The sequence below is a fragment of the Anser cygnoides genome, chromosome 11 (genome assembly GCF_040182565.1).
Source record: "Anser cygnoides isolate HZ-2024a breed goose chromosome 11, Taihu_goose_T2T_genome, whole genome shotgun sequence".
In the NCBI taxonomy this organism is placed as follows: domain Eukaryota; kingdom Metazoa; phylum Chordata; class Aves; order Anseriformes; family Anatidae; genus Anser; species Anser cygnoides.
In genome coordinates this window covers 17,353,135-17,371,241 of record NC_089883.1, presented here as the reverse complement: position 1 = coordinate 17,371,241, position 18,107 = coordinate 17,353,135, and the positions used below count along the sequence as shown (strand labels likewise).

At 39.9% G+C, this 18,107-nt stretch overlaps 1 protein-coding gene across 3 annotated transcripts in view; it reads right to left on the bottom strand.

Moving 5' to 3' along the window:
- Positions 1 to 18,107, bottom strand: part of THSD4 (thrombospondin type 1 domain containing 4) — a 299,851-nt gene that overhangs the window by 225,851 nt on the left and 55,893 nt on the right. For all 3 annotated transcript variants that reach the window (XM_013177461.3, XM_048060302.2, XM_048060303.2), the window contains exon 5: positions 14,346 to 14,772. In XM_013177461.3, the coding sequence (XP_013032915.1) occupies positions 14,346 to 14,772 (427 nt within the window). The remainder of the gene's footprint in view (positions 1 to 14,345; positions 14,773 to 18,107) is intronic.

The window sequence follows — 18,107 nt, the reverse complement described above, 5'->3', positions numbered from 1 at the left end:
TCTGCCAATGAAAAAAAAAAAAAAAGGTATAGCAAATGTGCCAAGATATCACTGGCACAAAATATTTGATGGATTTTTATTATTATTATTAAAATGGAATTGATGTTTATAAAAAAATAGGCAAGAAAAGTAAAATTTTAAATGCAAAAATTCTAAAATTTATGTGAAGAACAGCCTTTCAATAAAAACAGCACTAGCCAGCTCAAGTTACAGTCCATGACCGCAGACAGTACACTATAAATGTCTGGCTTGACACACAATGAAAATGAACATCTGTGAACACAGTGGTATCTGGACAAGTTTAGGAGGAATAAGCACCTGTCATGCCTAAGTCTCAGCACTGCCTCAAGCGATGCATTTGCACCTATGTGTCTGTTGCAATGGAAATCATGCTTCGTTAGGGGAGGCATCATCAACTGACTTCATCTTCCTCTGCTAACCAAAGAGGGACTCAGAGGCGAGGCAGAGTCCAAGAGTGCATGTAGTACATGGTACCAGCCTTTCTCTTTTCCCTCCCTGATTCCAAGGGGCTGCTTCCCACAGACAGAAAAAACCTTGGGCATGTACACAACACGACATCATTGTAGTCCTGCAGGCAACAACCTTGCATTTGGGACAAGGAAGATGGTGGAAGGCAGAGCTGCACGCGTAGTGGGTTTACGTGTCAAGGTTTTGGTAGCAGGGGGCCATAGGGGTGGCTTCTGCGAGAAGGATCTAAAAGCTGCCCCATGTTTGGTAAGGGCCCCACTGCTGACCAGAGCTGAGCCAATAAGTGATGTTGTTTTGCACCTCTGTGAGAGCATATTTAAGTCAGGGAAAAAAAAAACGCTGTGCCACACAGCAGCTGGGAGAGTGAGAGGAGTGAGGAACAGCCTTGCAGGCGCCAAGGTCAGTGGAGAAGGAGGGGGAGAGGTGCTCCAGGCACCGGAGCAGAAGTCCCCTGCGGCCTGTGGTGAGGACCAGTGAAGCAGGCTGTCCCCCTGCAGCCCATGGAGTACCACGGTGGAGCAGGGTTCCACACTGCAGCCCACGGAGGAGACCACAGCGGAGCAGGTGGACCTGCACCGACGGAGGCTGTGGCCTGTGGAAGACCCCTGCCGGAGCAGATTCCGGGGCAGACCTGTAGCCTGTGGAGAGGAGCCCACGCAGGAGCAGGTGACCTGGCAGGAGCTGCTGCCTGTGGGGGACCCAGGTTGGAGCAGTTTGCTCCTAAGGGATGGACCCCGCGGTACGGACCCATATCTGGAGCAGTTCTTGAAGAGCTGCTGCCTGTGGGCAGCCCACGCCAGATCAGTTCAGCAAGGACTGCATCCCGTGGGAGGGACCCCACAGCACAGGGAACGAGAGTGGCCAAGAAGGAGCGGCAGGGAAGAAGCGCTACAGACTGACCATAACCCCCATTCCCCCCTTCCCCTGCACCACTTGGGGGGAGGAGGTGGAAGAGGGTGGATGGGGGGGAAGGTGCTTTTGGTTTCTTTCCTTTGTTTCTCACTTCTCTAGCTTGTTAGCAATTAGCAATAAATCTTACTATCTCCCTATGCTGAGTCTGTTTTGCCCATCACGATAATTACTGTGCGATCTCCTCGTCCTTATCTCAACCCTTGAGCCCTTTTCATCGTATTTTCTCCCCATTCCTCTTTGAGGATGGGGAGTGAGTGAGCAGTTGTGGTGGAGCTTGGCTGCCCACCCCAGTAAAACCACCATAGCACGCTGGGCTGCTGGCTATGCCGGTGGGATGTGTGGGCCCCCACTGCCCCGGCTCAGGGCACAGCACATATCTGCATAGCTCTTGGCATGAGGAGCAGCACTCTCTGTCAGGCTGAGAGACCTGCGCAGCTGGGGTGCCCACGCTGGAGGAGAACACAAACTCCAGCTTCACAAAACCTCACCAACTCAAAATACTAAGCTAATATCATCCCATTCACTTGGGCATTTCCACAATACCTGCTTCACTTATTTATTCAGCCAGAAACTGCTCTCCAGATTCACTTGAGCCAGAATGGGTGTTATTCCTCGGCACTAAACCCATGTTTATCACTGAAGCTATTTTTCTTTGCTAAACGTATTTTTTGTTGAAAACAAAAACCAACCACCACCACCACAACGAACATATATGCATACATTTGGGTAGCTGACTCCTTGAGGCCTGCCCAAATGATCCTAGAGGTTTCTTTCAATTTCATATAACAGTTCTGTAAAGTTTTATTAAGCAACTAACGTAACTGAAGTTGACCACAATATTTTAATTAATTCTCCCAAAAAATAAACCTGCAAGAGTCCCAGTCAAGCTGTGGCTCTGTCTGGTAGGTTATGCCATTAAACTGATGGGTTCCCCGCACTTCTTGCGGTGCTGGTGATTTTCCATCGGCCCATGCAGCGCTGGAGCAAAACCCTCACCGAAATCTAGCTGTTAGCTGCAGAGGGCTTACCCATCAAATTCAAACACTGCCAAAATTTCTACAGATCTTCGGTGGCACCACCTCATGTTATTAACCCACCAGGTGTCTTTTTTACCCAAGTTTTCACAATTCTGCTTCCAATACACATTGTGATACCTTCTTTGATACCAAAGCCAAATCAGGGAAGCCTCCAATTTGGAAAAATGTTATTTTCTTTTTAAAAAATACTGCTCCATACTGACTACGTATTTGACTACCAAGTCACCTCTTCTAGTTCCAAACATATAAAATGTTTGGGTGTCAGAAAGGTTTAACCATTTCCTTTGCTAATACTTCTAAAAACCACCGAGTGCATCTCATCCTGCCCTCCTGATACATGTATGTTTATCTTTCCCAAGTAATCCCTCCACCATCACTTTGTAGCTAGCTTATCTTTCCTCCTTTTCTTTTCACCTTCTGCCAGTCCCATTACATCGTTAGCATTCTTCTGAGCTATAATAAAATTAACAGATCATGATGAATGTCTGAATACAATCAGGCTAATGGCCTTGGTACAAGCAAAACACCACCAGCATTTTTAGGAGCACAGCTGGAACATAAAACATTTTTCCCATTGCTGATTTCACCTTTGCACCACAAATTCCTCTGAATTTATCTAGGAGAGCCTTTGAAGTGTCACCTGAGCATAACTTTGATTAACTTTGAAATGTATCAGTCAAATAAGCCATTAATGCATAATGTGGTAGCTATTAGTGCATTACCTTTCTTCCCTTCAACAGCACTTTAGTATGCCTAACAATGGGGGAGAAAGATCAGCCCAATAGAAAAATAAGCAACTCTTCCCAACTTTACAGATTTGTGGCTATTTTGAATTCTGACAAATCTGATTAGACTAAAATAACTTATTTTACTTCAGATTTTCAACAACTTGTAGAAGATTCACATCCAGCTTCAGCTTTAAATTAAATTTGAGTGACTCACCCATCCCATACAAAGCACCCACACTGATCTAATGTATCTGACCAGAAACGTCTGGCACCATTAGCGTAGGAGGCTCTCACCAAAGGGCTATAGGAGGCAAACTAACAGTACAGTTCCTCAGTAGTACCAAAAATGTGTTAAGAAAATCATCCATTTCTGGTTATTGCTAAATTTTAAAATATTATTCCAAATAATAATAATAATACGAAAAACAGTAATTGGATTCTAAAACATTCAAGTTTAACAAATAGAAAATGGAAAACAAATACTGAAAACAGATCCCACTGGAAGAGATCATCATCTGGTGTTAAGTGATACACAAGTATGCTATGGAAGCCAGTGCTACGTCAATTCACACCTGCCAACAATCTAGCCAGTTGACTGTTGCTAGTCTTTTTTGATCCAGCACCAGACCAGATGACTATTGACCCATTCTAAAGCCATTTTTTCAAAACACAGTTATTATTTTACTGTCCCAAATTTCTTTTATTGCCTATTTCCCCGAGCAAAGTACTTCAGTATTGAGACTGGAGCACACAGAGGATATTCTTTACATGATCCTAATCAAGCATTAAAAACTTGGCATTTGCAACAAAAATCTTAACTACTCTGTACAACAGCTGTTCAACAGTGGTATCGTTTTTTCTATATAACTATGATGCATTAAAAAAATCCACCAAATACAAGATTCCTTCCATTCAAATATCTATTTATAGAAACACTACATAATGCTCAAGGTGCTTAAACTGCACACTACTGCCTCGTTTAATGGGAAATCAATTAAAAACAATAATTTCCATTTGACAAAACCTGGCTCAAAGTCTGAGGAATGGCTTAGCATGGAAGCTTTCAGCCTTGCTTCTGATCCAGTGTCTCATCTGTCTTCGTTGTTGAAATACATCTTAGGAACAGCACGTTTTTATAGTCCTCAGAAAATGTGAGGTTTATGTATTAAGGATAGTTGCTTTAATCAAATAATAACCATGGCTAAAAACAAGTCAAACTTTTCTAATAGATTTTTTTTTTTATAAAGTATTTCTTTAAATTAGAAAAATGAGTCACTCCAAAACCCTTTTTGAAAGGCGCCATGCCTACCAGCTTTGAAAGACCCTGAGCCAAGCGCTCATGTAGCACAGCTCTGGTGAAAACAACAAAGAAGGTGGAGGTGAGATACTTAGTTCTTGCAGTTTCTAGAAAATTATGCCAAATTAATAAAAACACCTACTGCGGTTTCAAGCAATATTTCACTTCATTTTAAAACGCATTTTTCTTTCTTTCTTTCTTTCTCATTTTCCATTCTTTCTGGGATGTAGCCTGTGTGTCACATAGGTTTCATTACTTTATTCTTTTATTCTACACCAGCACCATCAGTATGTGGAAATAATCCTCAACCAGTTTTCTCCACGAAATCCTGATCAATTTAAATGGAAATTCAATTGTACGCATTCCATTTAAATAAGCGGCCTCTGTGTGGGATGAGGGATTACCTGAATAGGTCCAGCAGAAGGACTAAAAGTTTAGGAAAGTTTTTGATTTGTATTACCACAATACTCCACATCTTAATTTAAACAAAAACAAAAACACCTCATTATGGTAAATAATCAGTGTTCTTAGCAAAAAACTTCTATTTTACATGACAATCAGGGAACAGAAATGTTTAGAGGAGTTTTGTGAAGCACAAATGTACAAGTTATGTCATCTAGGGTGATTCTGGTAAATCCATTGAGAGTAAGCTTTTTTTTTTTTAATTTTTTTTTTTTTTTTTTAAAGATGACCCACCTTTATTTTTCTGGAACGTTTGTCTTCCACACAAAGTGAACAGTTGTAGAGCACCATACACATAGCTTACACTTGGCTCCTGCAACCTCTTAATCACTTGTAACAAAAAGTGCAGTATTATTCGTATGTTAGTTTTCTTGTTTCCATCAAAAATCACATCCACAAACAGTTTCTGATACAAGACATTCTTAATCTGTTTAACTACTTCTGCAATGCGTTTTGTATTTTACCCCAATTTATACGTCTAAAAAAAAAAAAAGTGCCACTTTAAATTAGCAGATACATTTACCATATATTATAATGCTTTGGTACTACTACAGCTGGTAGCACTGTCTGTTTACTTATGAGTTCATCCAACTTTAACCATCCAGGCTAAAATTTTCCACTCCTGGTATCTGTCTTAATCTCATTTTTTTTGACTGAAGTATTTCATCCAAGAATGAGTCTAAAGGAAAACAAGAGGGGATAAGTGTTTTATTTTTTTCCCATGCTTCAAATAGTCTGATTTTTTTTTTTCCCCAAAATGTAAGTGTCTGTCTCCTTTTAATGAGTGAAACGGAGCCAGCCAGGAAAGTGCTTTTTGTCAAGAACGCATCTTCTGCCTTTTATATGGAAATTTATCCAAATATAGCCAAGCCACAAGCTTTTGAAAAAAAAATACTGATAATCATACTTTGCACATGCGCAGTAAAAACTTTAACAAAGTTTCACAGCTAATGTACTGGAACAGTCTGTTTACAAGAGGCATGATCCAACTGAGACTCACAGAGCTCGATCAGTTTTCCAGCAATTACTGGTACGTGCTCCTGAGGTCCATTCTGGGGGCAGGCACTAGGAACGAACACGGGACATGTCTCTGTTCCGTTTTCAAGAGTGACCTTGATCCTGTTGCAGGCACCATGGACGATACAAAGAAGTGGCCTAATACAAAAACCTGTCCCTAGAATGTATGGAATACCTTGCAAAAACATGACTAAAACTTTGGATAGGGATTCAAGAAATGACAGTGGATGAGCAAATTGTCCAGAGAAGTGAAACTAGAAGAAACTGGTGAGAAGGCAGGGAACCTAAGCAAAAAGGAGTGGGATTGTAGGCAGAAGAAATGGGGAGATGAGATGGAAAATATCAGACAAGGTACTAAGAAAGTGAAAACTGACTGCTTCTGCTAGAAGGTAAGGAGCACAGATGGGATGCACTTGGAAGAATGGCTGAAACACCTGTGTTAAAAAAAAATAAAGTGAACGCCATGACAAAGCATTTTCATTGCCCTATAGTACTAGTAAAGGGTGAACTCCTACCACTGGCTCAACTGCAATGACCCGATCAGTCCTGTGAATACTGACCTATCATGGGACAGAATTCTGGTTTTAAAGGCTTCTTCTTTTTTGTTTTGAAACTATAAAGTTCCATACAGTACACTACAGGACATTAAAAGAACGCTTAACCTCAACTTAGAAGACACCAAATTGCCCTTGCAAATTACTATATAATTTGTTTTTTTTTTTTGTGCCTAAGAGGCCCATTCTCATCTGTATGATTACACTGTTTTTCCATATGACCTCTGAGTCATTCATTTTGCAGGATGGAATTACTCCGGGGATGAAACAGGAATGTTTAGTTCGAAGTTACTTATGTAATCACTGTCTCATTAACTATAGAACCTAGGAGGTATACAATGGATGTGCACAATAAAGATGGTCTGCAGCTTCTGGAAGCGGGCACTCTGCCACTTTGGGGAAAAAGTTCACCTATTTTTTTCACCAATTTGCTTAGTCCAATCCTTTCTCGGTTTGTGAATAACTAGGTATTTTCCAAGACAATTAGTATGCTTGCTATCTTTAGCAAATGATAATGCAACCAAAAATACAGAAAAAGAAAACAATACATTGCTTGGCTAGGACATTATTGCAGCTAAAAACAGAAGATAGATGGCAGGGAGGGGTACACGCTATTTCCCTGGCTTCTAACCACCACAGATCACCCATTGCCTCACTAACAGTGCAGGGACAAATAAAAGAAATATGAGATTGGCTTTTCCACAACTATAAGTCAAGAGTTGAAAGATCAACAGCCTTACCAACCTATCGCTAGAAAGAAACTCTGCTTCATTAATTAAACTTGCATATCTCTGCATGTGCAATATGGTGTCTGGAAAGGTGTTATTTCTTGGCATACACATAGCAGTCTTGACAAAGTGCTTTGACAAAGTACTAGCAAAGAAGAGACAGAGCATCACTGCCTGATTTTTATGTATTTAAGTATCACCACTGCTTTAATTACTTCTGGGTTTTGCACTGTTCTGTATGCAGTTAGCTCTTCATATGGGGAAGAAAAAAAAATATCATATTTAACTCTTTTGAGCACCACACAGCATGTAGTGCCAAGTTCCTATTTTCAGCACTTTTGAGGGAAAGGGTTGGTACTACCATCCTCCAACACAGCTACTTCCTTGTCAGGCAAGGGAACACCTTCTTGCTAGTTGTAATCTTATGTTTGTTTCCTAACTTTCTACATGAATTTTTGTTTGCAGATTCAGAGTCCTGGTTTAAAAAAAAAAAAACAACACTAGAAACAGCATTGCTGACGGACCACCTTATCCTTCAGCAACCTTAGCTTAATTTTTGGCAGCTTCTGTATTTCCTTCTTCCTCCACTCACCTCGGTCAGTACAAGCAAAGATTGGGAGTGTTCTGATGGGCACTTTCTCTGCAAATTCCTGCCATTATGTAATTAATGTTCTTGGAAATGCATAGTACGTTACTATCATAAGCACTGAAATAATCCAGTAAAAATACCAGAAAAAAATTACTCTTTTCACATACTAAAGAAGATAGTGTCATCTGATAGGAGGTGTTTTCTATGCCTGTAATTAAAGGGAATAGTTAACAAATGTTCAGAAAGGCAACATTTTAAAAAATACATATTTTTAAAATTCATTCAAGGGATTTCCCTTCAACAATTTCTAGACATCTGCAGTTTCCCCTGCTTCTAAAGCCTGTATACTATTAAACTAACATATGAACAAAAAGCAAAATTCTTCCTTGAATTATAGGAGTATTGAATAATTATGCACCAGAATTTCAGACAAACACTTTTGTCAATATCACTTGACACCAACAAGCAAAGTCAGGCTGGAATGCCATAAAATATCTCCCGCAACACTTGTCCATATTGATAAAAAAAACAACTACTCAAATTTACAGTACTCTATTAAACCAATCTACAGATACGTCAGGAATGCAACCAGCTGACTTCAGATGGTTGAAATTCCGAACTCCCAATTTTCACTGATTAGTTTCCTCTTCAAAACTTGGCACAGAGGTTTGAGTGATGGCAAGGCAATGCACCACTCAGTCACTCCACAGTAATGTTTCACTGTGGGGGAAAAAAGTGACTCAGTTCAACAGATATTAGAAAAAAGTTTCCAAATCACTCTACAGTATTTTTAAATGCTAATGCTGTTATTCACACAACTGATGAAGTGATTGGATACAGTGGATCTTTTTCCCTCTTCCTCTCCTCTGTAATATATGCATTCCATTCACTCTTTTTCAAAATAAAAGTGACATCTCAGACAATCCCAATTGTCAAATCAAACCTCCCACTCCTAGACTGCTGAATAGTTAGGAAACAAATGATACACATTTTGTTTTTAATTTTGAGACAGTTATATGAATTAACGTTTTTATATCACGCTATTACTAGACGTAAATGAGGGTCTGAATCTTCAGCAATCCTTAGACATATCCTGCACCATCCAACTTCAAACAGTACATAGATGTCTCAAATACTTTATTTATATATTACTAAATTGTCTTTGGAAAAAGATAAAATCTCATGATTTCTGTATGATGAGGTTATCATGAGAACATTACAGATCCTACTGATCATTTCTCCCTGGCCCAGAGAATACAGGCTATGCCTGTAGCCATATGTACATTAGCACATTTTTATGTGGCACCTAGCTTTTTAAGTCCATGTTTTCACAGTTCTTTGCACAACAGGGTATTAGAGCATGACCCTTGGACTCCTAGATGCTAGATTAGTTTAAAATAACTTATAAGATTATCTTGCAAGTAACTGAATTTTAATTAAAAATCATAAGCCCCTGGACATAAAAAAATATATATAAATTTTATGATTATTGCCATGTTACATATGTTTAACTAGATTAATAAATAATTAATCTAGTAATAATTACTTGATGTAGAAGAGTTGACTTTGTGTACACAGCACGCTCGTGGAATAAAATTGTTACAGAAAGCTTCTGAAATTACACCAACCTATTTTTCCTCATGATTTAAGTCATCCACTTTCACATAATTTATTCAAATTCTAATAAGTACATCATAATACTTTTTTTTTTTTTTCCTATTGTAGTCTTCAGTTGTTGAAGGGAGTTCCATAAAGTAGAGAGAGATGCAGAGGAAACAACTGTGGTCCAAGAGCTCCGTCAAAGATGTCTCTATGCAACTCTTTTGAACACGAGGGACACTCGACCAAACTAAGTAGGATGTTTTACAAGCGATATCTCTGTGCCACTGCCTGGTAAGGTAAGTCTATCAGTGATAATGCATTCTGTATTAATATTTATGAAGTTCTGCTGCAAATATCAACATTCAAAGAAATGTCAGTACAACCCAAAGTAATGTAAACCCACATAAGCTTTTAATAAGTTTCCTATATAGCCACAGAATGTCAGAGTACCAAACGTACAAGCAATCCCACATTGTTCGAAGGGAAAATTCCTGACATAAAGTCAAGGTTGTTTCCTCAGGAAGAGGTAAGTCATCATAACCCGGCTTTTCCACTTATGTCAAAAACCTACTCTACACAAATCTCAAAAAGAGAATAAACAAACCACACAGTAGCTCTTTGGGAATAAAAAGGGGCTTTTCAGTTGGAAAAAAATAAAGTTACCTTAAAAATACATAGCCATCTATTTGTCATTTTCTCATTATCTGAGCATCCCAACTACATTCAAGAATGCACACTTCCTTGCAGCTTTTGTGAAAAGGCCTTCAGGGAATTACATCTTCTTTTAAACACAAAATTAAACATTTCCACTTACACCTCTGTTAAAAATTGGAACATGGGAAATACTTCAATGGAAAAGTATGGATGTAGAGGAAAACACCAAAAACTCTTGGGCAGAATGCCAACAAGCTGGTGACTCAGCCCGAGATCCCATACAGCAAGGGAACCTGCCAATGCCTACCTATGTGGTTAGGTGACAGAGCACGTCAGTTTTAAATGGACTCAACACAATCCTGCGGAATATTTCATTCCTATTTAATTAGAATAAATTAGAATTCTGCATCAAAAAAAGCCTTCCACTGGAAAGTTGGACTGACTCATACCAGTCAAAATTAGCATCATCATCATTAATATTCTGTAGGCACTGAAGTGAATGGAACAATTTACCCCATCATGATAGAGCTAGGGATTGGCCGTAAGCCTCTTACCTAACCTCAGCTTAGTCTTCTATATGTTTTGGCTTGTTTTTTTGCAAATTCATACAAAAGCAAAAATATAAACTTTATCCAGAACATACCTCAGTCAATAGCTAAAGACAATTTAGGCTGTATGTGCATTTTGTGTTGCTCTGCATGGTGAAACTTGTATATGAATTCCTCTATTTTTTCCATGCTTTTTGCTGTATTGTAATTGAATCACAAAACAGTCACCATCTTACTTTACAAGTTCCATAACCAGAGCATGTATTTGGTCACGGTTACCGTGTGCCTGCAGACCGAACCACATGGGTGCAACCTGGGAAGCGAGGACTGCAGAACGAGAAAGGGAGCGAGCTGTCGGGCAAGCAGGGCCTTCTTGCCTGCACTCCCCCCAAGGACAGCATACTGAGTGTTAAATGTCCTTACCAACAAGCCACAACTCACTCTGTGTCTTACAAAAATTATATTAAATTAGATAAAATTGACTTTTTAAAGGGTTACTCTGCCTTACCAAATTCACGCTGCACAAGCAGGCTTGAACATCCAGAGCCCTGAAAGTTGCCTTGTGAACACTCCTCAAACAACCCTCAGCCTGAAGTTAATTTACAAACACGCTCACACATTCAGCCACTCACAAAGAGCTAGCGACTTGGCAGTGCTTGTGAGAATCAGTAACAAAAAGGGTTCAGTAAATAAATGTTCCATTTCAGTTGTTTCCTCTGTTCTGGTGACAAAACGCAAACAAGTTGGCATTCAAACTCTACTTTACTCACGCGCCCATGTAATTCTCTTTCCTCTAATGCAGGGGGAAGTAACAAAGATTTACATCGATCCTTCATTTTGGAGGAACTTAAGACTACACTGGGAGAATCTTACCGCATTACAAACAGCTTATGGTCTCAGTAAGATCCAACAGTACTGCCCCTTTGTAAGGGACAGATGCTTATTGCTTGTTTCCTGCATGAAGAGGTGCCAGGCAGCTGTGCATTCAGGGGTGGGCATGCACAAAGCATGGACGCGAGGCACTGAGGAGAGGAAGCTACTGGTACAATGAGAAAATGGGTTTAATGAAACTGCCAAACCACTTGAGCAAATATAAGCACTTCCTAGGTTCTCTCTAACCAGAATGCCTAAGGTTAACTTTTATGAACCGAGCTGTCAGTCATGTAAAATGAGTTCAGCTATTAATGAAAAAAACAATAAATGTACAATAATGAGGAAATGACCTAATGGACCAAGGCACATTGACTTAATTTGTTATCAATTAACTGCCCTTAGGAGAAACTGTAGAAGGAGTGGCTAAACACCAGGATAACTTAACAGATTATTTTCCTCTCCATAAATGAGATTTTCTGTTTTGCTATGCTCCGGAAAGAATTAAAAAAGAAAAAGTATAAATAAAAAAAAAAGAGAGAGAGAGACTGTTCTCTGCATGCTGTCAAGGCCTCTGGTACATGTCACTGCTGATAAATTAAATTAAAACCTATGTGCAGAAGCATTTAATCAGGACGAACAAGCAAACAAGATGAAACACTATCAGCCTTGTCTTGCTTTCATCCTGGCATTTATAGCTAAAACGGTTCTTAGCAACTTCTTTTTTATAGTTATATTAATTACCACATTCTAGAGAGAAAAATAGCCTCCAAAGCAGTCATGGCTTCTCTGAGGGGAATAGAAATTCCATTAAATAAACGCCATCACTATGTAGAGTTCCACGCCTAGGAGGAGCTACATCATCTACAATTTCTCTTTATTAAAACTCTCAGGTAATATTAACAACTTCTTTATAACTGCATTTATACATGCAACCGTGGCAAAGATGAAGTAACAGTATGCTCACCTATTTGGTTTCCAGAATTAACGTGAAAATATTTTCACTTACGTTCGCCTACTACCAACAAAAAATCTGGAATGGCCAGACCACTCATCATACTGAACAGCACTTCTTGTCACTGTCTAATTCACAAGCTCCCAGCCCTCATCTCTCCATCCTGCTTGTCATTCTCAACCAGTTTTCTCTACGAACCTTCCTTATCCACCACCTAGGCCACCTGGGATTATCTGGAATTACTTCTTTCCTCCAGCTCATTTCTAACTTCCTCACCTATCAGCTTTTGCTCTCTGAAGAGATCTTTCCCGGAAATCTTTTTGTTATATTTCGTAAATCATGCAGAATATAGCCCCACTTTTTGCCTTGATGCAGTAAGGGACAAAATAGATATGGATTACCACAAGGAGATGCGATATATTGAAAAGGAACATGGATCCCAAACAAAGGCTTATCACATGGTGGTAAAAACCCCTAGAGAGTAATTCAAAGCAATACACAAGTGTTGGGTACCATCGTAATGAAAGGTTTACTAGAGAACAGCAGAGTTCACATGTTGGCCACTGAAGTATTTGTGTATCACTTTTAACGCAAGTGATCAAATTCAGCACTGCTGACTTAACAAATTAATGCCCACTAAGCAAGTTTATTTCCCTTTCCCTTAAAATAAAAATAAGAAAAAAAAAATCCAAACAGCATTGTGTAACGGGGACTACACTCAGAGGCTCAAAGCAACTCTTTCACGCTTTCTCTTTCAGAAAAACACACTAAACCAACTTTCTTGACATTGGGTCTCTTCAATCAACTTCTCTAGGCTCAATCAATGGACTTCATTCATAAATAAAGCAAATGCAATAACCACTAGACTACCAGGCAAAAAGACACTCGTCTGACCTGCTTAAGTTAGTTTTTTGTTATCCTGATCGTATGTTCTCTTGCTACATCTCCACTGTGCAGCCTTCCACTAAATGCGACAGGATTTCAAACACGCAGAAGAATCACACATTCACTCAGACATACATGGCCTAATGTGTCAGCACACTGACAGCACGCTTGAGCACCCTGCTTCTAATAACCACAGAGGAGCTTCTTGACATTTGCCACATGACGTTACATTCGTGGCCCCAGTAGGACACAAATATTAAGATGAGATACTTTAGGAAATACTTAAGTGACACAGCCAGAAACAGAATATTTTAGCATGGTAGAAATTGCTTGTGTGGAGAAATACTAAAACCTCACTAGCTTCCCACATACAATGGGAGACTGCCCCAGAGCATAGAGCTACACCCAGCCGAACATTTTTGAATGAAGCAATAACACACTAAGTTTTATTTTAAAATTAACGCAGAACAGATTTTCTCTCCAATAAGCTAGAAGGCCAAAATCAAAGCACTGAGTTTGGATGCTAATAAAAGTAGCATCTACTCCAGAATGCACACAGCACCATGGAAAGATACTTAAGTGATCAAAGCTACCGGGTACTGGCTCTAATGCTATTTAGATCCTAAGCAGCCCTCCCAGAATGATAGCCTTATCTTAGGGGACTAAGAAGTAGGAAGCCTTCATAATATGGTATATTTCAATGCCATTTTTTCATTTCTTGCATCGAAAAAAAAAGTTCAGCGTTCCTGTGACTTGGTTTCTCTGTCTATCAAATCAGAATTGCACACACTGGTAGATTTAACAACTGCTTTAAATCCTTTAAGTTACGTTTTTAGATAACTACTATATTATACATCTACTTTTAGTATTCACCAAGACACTTTTAAAGTAAGTACATGAAAAGTACTCAAAAAATTAAAAAACAGTGCTCAACTTAACTTCTTGACTATATGAACATCTAGCACATTAGGGAAAACCAACAGTTGTCCAAAATTAAATATAAGAAATTCAGACTTACATTTGTGTTGCAGAGTTTATATTGCTTGTAGGTGCCAATGCATACAATAGCTGCAGCCCTTTGAGGCTGGGGCTGACCCTGGACTGCCTGATGGGATGCAGACCCATGATGGCTTAAGTCACTGCTATGAAACAAGTTTTGAGAGACTGGAAATGAAGATGACTGATAAACTGAGGGTCCCAGGACTTGGTGTCCAGCTTGAGGCCCACCTTCTTGATAAAGATTCCCATGTTGAAGTGAAGGGCTAGCTGACTGGCTGTAAGAGTTCATGAGACTTGGACTTTGATGAAACGCATGGTTCCTTGATGACTGTCGCTGCCTCCGAAGTTTCTGCGGCTGCTGACCAGTATCAGTTTGTAAAGGCAAAATGTATGGCACTTTTCCATATCCATACTTTCCTGGACCAATAGGATTTCTGTTTCTGCTTCTAAAAACAGGGAGAGAGAGAAAACAGTTACTGAATTAGTAAGTGAATGAGCTCTTGGATACTTACATAACTTGCTGTTTGTCTAAGTTACTCAGTGCAAAGCAACAGTGGGGCGGTAACGTTGGTGTTCCTTTAATCTGTAGGACTCTCCTTTAAGATGGAAATTCTGAGAATCAAAGCCGTATTCCTGAAATTCATAACCATGTTTCTGAGGAGCTTGAGATGTATAACAGCAGGGAATCCCTACTGTGGATTTGGGTAATGACAGAGGAACATTTGAATGCAGTATGGCAAAGATCATTAAACACTTTCTATCAGTTTAAAAGGCCTCCTGTGGTTCTGCCTCATTTGCTACTCAAATATAAACAGAGAGAAAAAGGATGGAGAAGATCAAAATATTACTAAAACATATCTGGAAAGGATGACAAATACAGGAAAATATTCTAATTATGGTACAGAGCGTATTTTTTCCTCCCTCTTTGGCCAGCAGATTTAAATTTTACTTTTTTGTTTTTGTTTTCTTTGAAGATACACAAGGTATGGATTAGCAACACATTTAATTAATAATTCATGACCTGCCAATTTATGTTTTCAAGATAAAAGCCCACCTTTCATGGTACATTACTAAAACATTATATGAAAGTTTGACAGAAACAGAAGTTTGAGGCCTGCTCTCTTGAACACTATTCTTTTCACTTACTGAAGACCGCATGTTTTGGACCATATTAAGCATGCATAAAACCACATAAGAGAAATATAGGAAGTCATGGGGTAAGGAAAAACTGAAGGCACGAGAGCTGTATTCGAGGAGAGCGTGTCTCCCAGGAGATGTCCTCATCTGCTGTCCTCAATGCTGAGGTCGCTCCCCTGCCTGAGCACGCGTTGTACGACGCACAGCTAGGACAACAGCTTGAGAGTTTGCTGACCAGCACCCAGGACCCAAGGAGTTTCGTTCACTCCTAATGGATAGTGATGGACAAACTCAGGCACAGGACTTGAAACCAGCATCATACAGCGATGCTGTCCGGCAACGTACGTGCCCCACCTCTGGGCACAGAGCTCTGAGCCAGCCAGGAGGTGCTCACTGGAAAGTAGCTCTGTCTCCCACACACCCACAGAAACTCAGTGGACTCAGTCTAGAAACACCCCTCCAAATTACAAATGAAATGAATAATACGACATTTGGGTCATAGTATTGAAGAGGATTAATCCTGGAATTTTATCTGCAAGCAACAGGCCCACTTGCACTCGCTTTCCTTGCCATCCTGTGCAGCTCAGCGTCCCACCAGGTCTTGTTCTACTGCAGCAGTCTGAAGAAAAAAGTTCACAAAAATATTTCTCCCAGTTGAGAGCAATCTGTGAATACAGCTGTTCTGTTTAACCTTTGCAGCTCAGGAAGGGAGACACACTTTAGAAAAGGTCATTTGCCTTCTGTCCATAAAATATATTTATATACTTTAATATATATAAAATAATAGACTTGAATCGCAGTGAAAAACAGAGGTGATAAATTGACACTCTTATTTTCTAGAAACTGCAATGTTATAGGTATCAGACAGCCACCAGATCAAAGACTTTTCATTGGGTTTGTTTTTTTCTTGTGTTTGTTTTCCTCCTCAGTCTTACATTCTCCCCAGACTCTTGTTACATGGAAACCGTGGAAGTCCTTTACTTAACATTCTAGCTTTGGGGCCACGTGGGGCTTTTAATTAATCTTCCTGGCTCAAGGATGTGTGAACAAGAGTGTTGATTTACCCTGGCAGATAAGCGGCCAGCACTCTCGAGCTGTTTATACCAGTTAATCTGCTCTGTGACCGTGATGGTCATTGCTGAGGTGGGTTTTCGGTGGTTACAGTAGAGAAAAGCAGTACGAGGGTTTCTGGTATTAAGGGAGGGAAAAACTAGCTTCCCGTAAGGAGACAGGAGAAGAAATATAAAGAAATTATGAACGGCAATTAGTTCAGAAGATGAGACTAAAAACAACCGGATTTAAATGAGCACAGTTTTGCGTGTATGTTGTTTGCTTCTTTGTTTATTTGTAAATGGCCAAATCAATTGACTTCTCCTACATTGCTGCGATTTCTCATTTTTAACATCACCCTTCATTTCCAAGCAAGAGTAATATCAAGTTAAAAAAAAAAAAATAAGAAGTCCTCCTTTCTTGAGATTTCTGGTCATATTTTGTCACTCTGGAAAAACTTCGGTATTAGAATTCTTGCGATGCACCTGAGATTTTGGAGCAAAGTGGTTCATCTTGGAAAATAGATTCAAGTCCTTATTTTCACTGGCCCCAGTCTCTAAGGAGTCTGACCAACAGCAGTTTTCTCGTCAAGCCGGCCACACCAAATCTGAAGGGTCCAAGATCCAAAATTCAGCAGCAGCTCCTGGCACGGAGGAAGGTAACATTTCATTGGAGGGAGCACAGACTACGTGGGCTGCTGTTCCAAAGCGCACGACGGCCTTCTTCATGCCAGTGCCCTGGCAGGGACAGACAGAGGCTGCCAGGTCTGTTGCAATTAGCTCTTGAAATTGACGATCTAATTAGGTTGCTTGCATTTGGCATTAGCAGGGGGAGAAAGCTGAGAATAACAGCAATAAGCCATTTGCAGGCCAGTAGAAGGGTAGGAATATGCTTCTGTCTCAGCCTTCTAAATGCCAAATTTATTGCAGCAACAAACACTAGAATCTTCCACAGAGGAACGGCTGGACATGTCTAACCTACCTGGAGGAAGTGCTGCCTGGCAATCTTGAAGAGGTCAAGCAAGAGGTCAGAAATGAGACTGATGTTTGACTGTTCATCTCCAGTTCAGGGTCATGAATAAGAACTGAAAAGAACTGAAGGATATGTAAGAAATTGCAGGCAAACTAGGACTCCCCAGCCTGGAATAAGACAATGAAATGCACAAATCCCAGTCTTAAATATTGCATAAATATTATATGAAAGACAGACCCATTGTTGAGGGCACGAAGTGTACAAAAGCTGCTGCAATCTCATCAAATTATTTGCAGAAACTAGGAAAAACTGATTTTGAAGGAAGACATTTTCTTGTAAAATGGTTGATTGCTGCCACAATCATTCAACAACAGCTTCTAAGAAGTGAAAGCAGTAACAACATTCTTACTGTTAGTTATTATTTCATCTTGACTACTTCTTCTACACTGTAACCAGGAAATGGTGTTGAAGTCCCCACTGATGAAGAAATGAGGCACCATTTCTGGTATCTTAAGACACCAGCACCCTTATGATGACATGACTGGTTGCATCAAGGCTCACCCAGGGTGAGTCCTCTCCTTTGCCTCTTCCCCATAACAGCTAGGGCCAGTATAACCCAACT